Source organism: Lagopus leucura, unplaced genomic scaffold, assembly GCF_019238085.1.
Source record: "Lagopus leucura isolate 7727_CA_CO unplaced genomic scaffold, USGS_WTPT01 34229-0_obj-0_obj, whole genome shotgun sequence".
Taxonomy (NCBI): Eukaryota; Metazoa; Chordata; class Aves; order Galliformes; family Phasianidae; genus Lagopus; species Lagopus leucura.
In genome coordinates this window covers 1-2,494 of record NW_024965486.1, presented here as the reverse complement: position 1 = coordinate 2,494, position 2,494 = coordinate 1, and the positions used below count along the sequence as shown (strand labels likewise).

The 2,494-nt window shown below is 53.0% G+C and overlaps 1 protein-coding gene across 1 annotated transcript; it reads right to left on the bottom strand.

The window, feature by feature from the left end:
* Window positions 1-5: 5 nt before the first annotated feature.
* Window positions 6-2,471, bottom strand: LOC122192139 (sporozoite surface protein 2-like; the record flags this gene model as incomplete). Its single annotated transcript, XM_042892616.1, has 2 exons — window positions 624-2,471; window positions 6-560 (listed from the first exon to the last, which is right to left on the bottom strand). Coding segments are annotated over exons 1-2 (2,379 nt in total), but the record flags the coding sequence as incomplete, so codon positions are not given.
* Between the last annotated feature and the right edge of the window lie 23 nt (window positions 2,472-2,494).

Sequence of the window (2,494 nt, the reverse complement as noted above, 5' to 3'; positions counted from 1 at the left end):
TTCCTTGGGATTTCGGGTTCTTCCGTTGAGTTTTTGGGGTCTTTCCTTCCATTTTTTGGGCCCGCCGTTGGGTTTTCGGTTGAATTTTTGGGGTCTTTCCTGCCATTTTTGGGTCCCGCCGTTGGGTTTTCGGGGTTTTCCGTCGCCTTTCGGAGATCCTTCCGAACCTCGGTCGGTTTTCGGAGATCCTCCGTTGGATTTTTGGGGTCATTTGTTGCGTTTTGGGGATCCCAATGAAAGTCCCCGGCCGTTTTGGGGGGCTCCAGTAGAACGCGGCACCGAGACCCCAACCCAGGGCGCTCCACCCCGCGCCCACGGCGCAGAATCAGCTTGGAGAAGGAGGAGTCGGGGCTCAGCCACCAGCCCGCCGTGGGGGGGGGGTCTTCGCTTGGGATTTTGGGGTCTTTGGGATATTTGGGGTCTTCGCTTGGGATTTTGGGGTCTTCTCTTGGGTTTTCGGGGTCTTCTCTGGGAAATTTGGGGTCTTCGCTTGGGATTTTGGGGTCTTCTCTTGGGTTTTCAGGGTCTTCTCTGAGATATTTGGGGTCTTCGCTTGGGATTTTGGGGTCTTCTCTTGGGTTTTCAGGGTCTTCTCTGGGAAATTTGGGGTCTTGTATTGGGATTTTGGGGTCTTTGGGATATTTGGGGTCTTCGCTTGGGATTTTGGGGTCTTCTCTGAGATATTTGGGGTCTTCGCTTGGGATTTTGGGGTCTTCTCTTGGGTTTTCGGGGTCTTCTCTGAGATATTTGGGGTCTTCGCTTGGGATTTTGGGGTCTTCTCTTGGGTTTTCAGGGTCTTCTCTGAGATATTTGGGGTCTTCGCTTGGGATTTTGGGGTCTTCTCTTGGGTTTTCAGGGTCTTCTCTGAGATATTCAGGGTCTTCACTTGAGATTTTGGGGTCTTTGGGATATTTGGGGTCTTCGCTTGGGATTTTGGGGTCTTCTCTTGGGTTTTCAGGGTCTTCTCTGGGAAATTTGGGGTCTTTGCTTGGGATTTTGGGGTCTTTAGGATATTTGGGGTCTCCTCTTGGGTTGTTGGGGTCTTCTCTTGGGATTTGGGGGTCTTCTCTGGGATATTTGGGGTCTTCTCTAGAGATTTTGGGGTCTTCTCTTGGGTTTTCAGGGTCTTCTCTTGGGATTTTGGGGTCTTCTCTTGGGTTTTCAGGGTCTTCTCTGGGAAATTTGGGGTCTTCTATTGGGATTTTGGGGTCTTTGGGATATTTGGGGTCTCCTCTTGGGTTGTTGGGGTCTTCTCTTGGGATTTGGGGGTCTTCTCTGGGATATTTGGGGTCTTCACTTGAGATTTTGGGGCCTTTGGGATACTTGAGGTCTTCTCTGGGGTTGTTGGGGTTTTCTCTGGGAAATTTGGGGTCTTCTCTTGGGATTTTGGGGTCTTCTCTGAGATATTTGGGGACTTCCCTTGGGTTTTGGGGGTCTTCTCTTGTTTTTGAGGGGTCTTTGGGATATTTGGGGTCTTCTCTCGAGTTTTTGGGGTCTTTTCTTGGCTTTTTGGGGTCTTCTCTGGGATATTTGGGGTCTTCTCTTGAGTTTTTGGGGTCAATCGTTGGGTTTTTGGGGGCCTTGGGGTCTTCAGTTGGGGTCTGCTTGACAACGGTTGGGTTTTTGGGGCCAATTATTGGGTTTTGGGGGGCATTGGGGTCTTCAGTTGGGACCTGCTTGACAACAGTTGGGTTTTTGGGGTCTTCTGTTGGGTTTTGGGGGGCATTGGGGTCATTAGTTGGGGTCTGCTTGAAAACATTCAGGTTTTTGGGGTGGATTGTTGGGTTTCTGGGGTCTCCGTTGAGCTCCATTGGGTTCTCGTTGACATCAGTCAGCTTTTCGGGGTTCTCCATGGAGATTTTGGGGTGGGTTGTGGGGTTTTTGGGGTCGCTGTTGGGCTCCATTGGGTTCTTATTGACATCGGTGACGCTTCCTGGGATTTCCGTGGGGATTTTGGGGTCGATCGCTGGGTTTTTGGGGTCGCAGAGGAGCTCGGTTGGGTTCCTGTTGACATCAGTTACGTTTTCTGGGACTTCCGTGGGATTTTTGGGGCCGATTGTTGGGTTTTTGGGGCCACGCGTTGGGATCTTGGGGTCATGCGTTGCATTCTGGGGGTCCGGGTGCCTCTTTTGGGGATCCCCCATCTGATTGGTGGACACCCTGCTGCCGTCCCATGTGACCCACACATCCCCGCACCCACCCCAACATGGCGCCCGGAGCCACGCCCCCTCACTGCGCCAATCCCAAGCATCCTCATTGGCTGACGCCAGCCCTGCTAACACCTGATTGGACACCGCAGGCATCTCCGCTGTGACCCCATTGGCCGCCTCTGCGCAGGTGGGTCTTCCATTGGCCGACTCGTTGCGCGCTCCTCCCTCATTGGCTAGACTTGGCAGTGCCCGTTGCTGATTGGCTGCGGTGCCAAAGGCTGAAGCGCTGCCTTCCATTTCAACCAATAAGATCTCAAGCTGTGGGGGAGAGGGGGGCGTGGCCC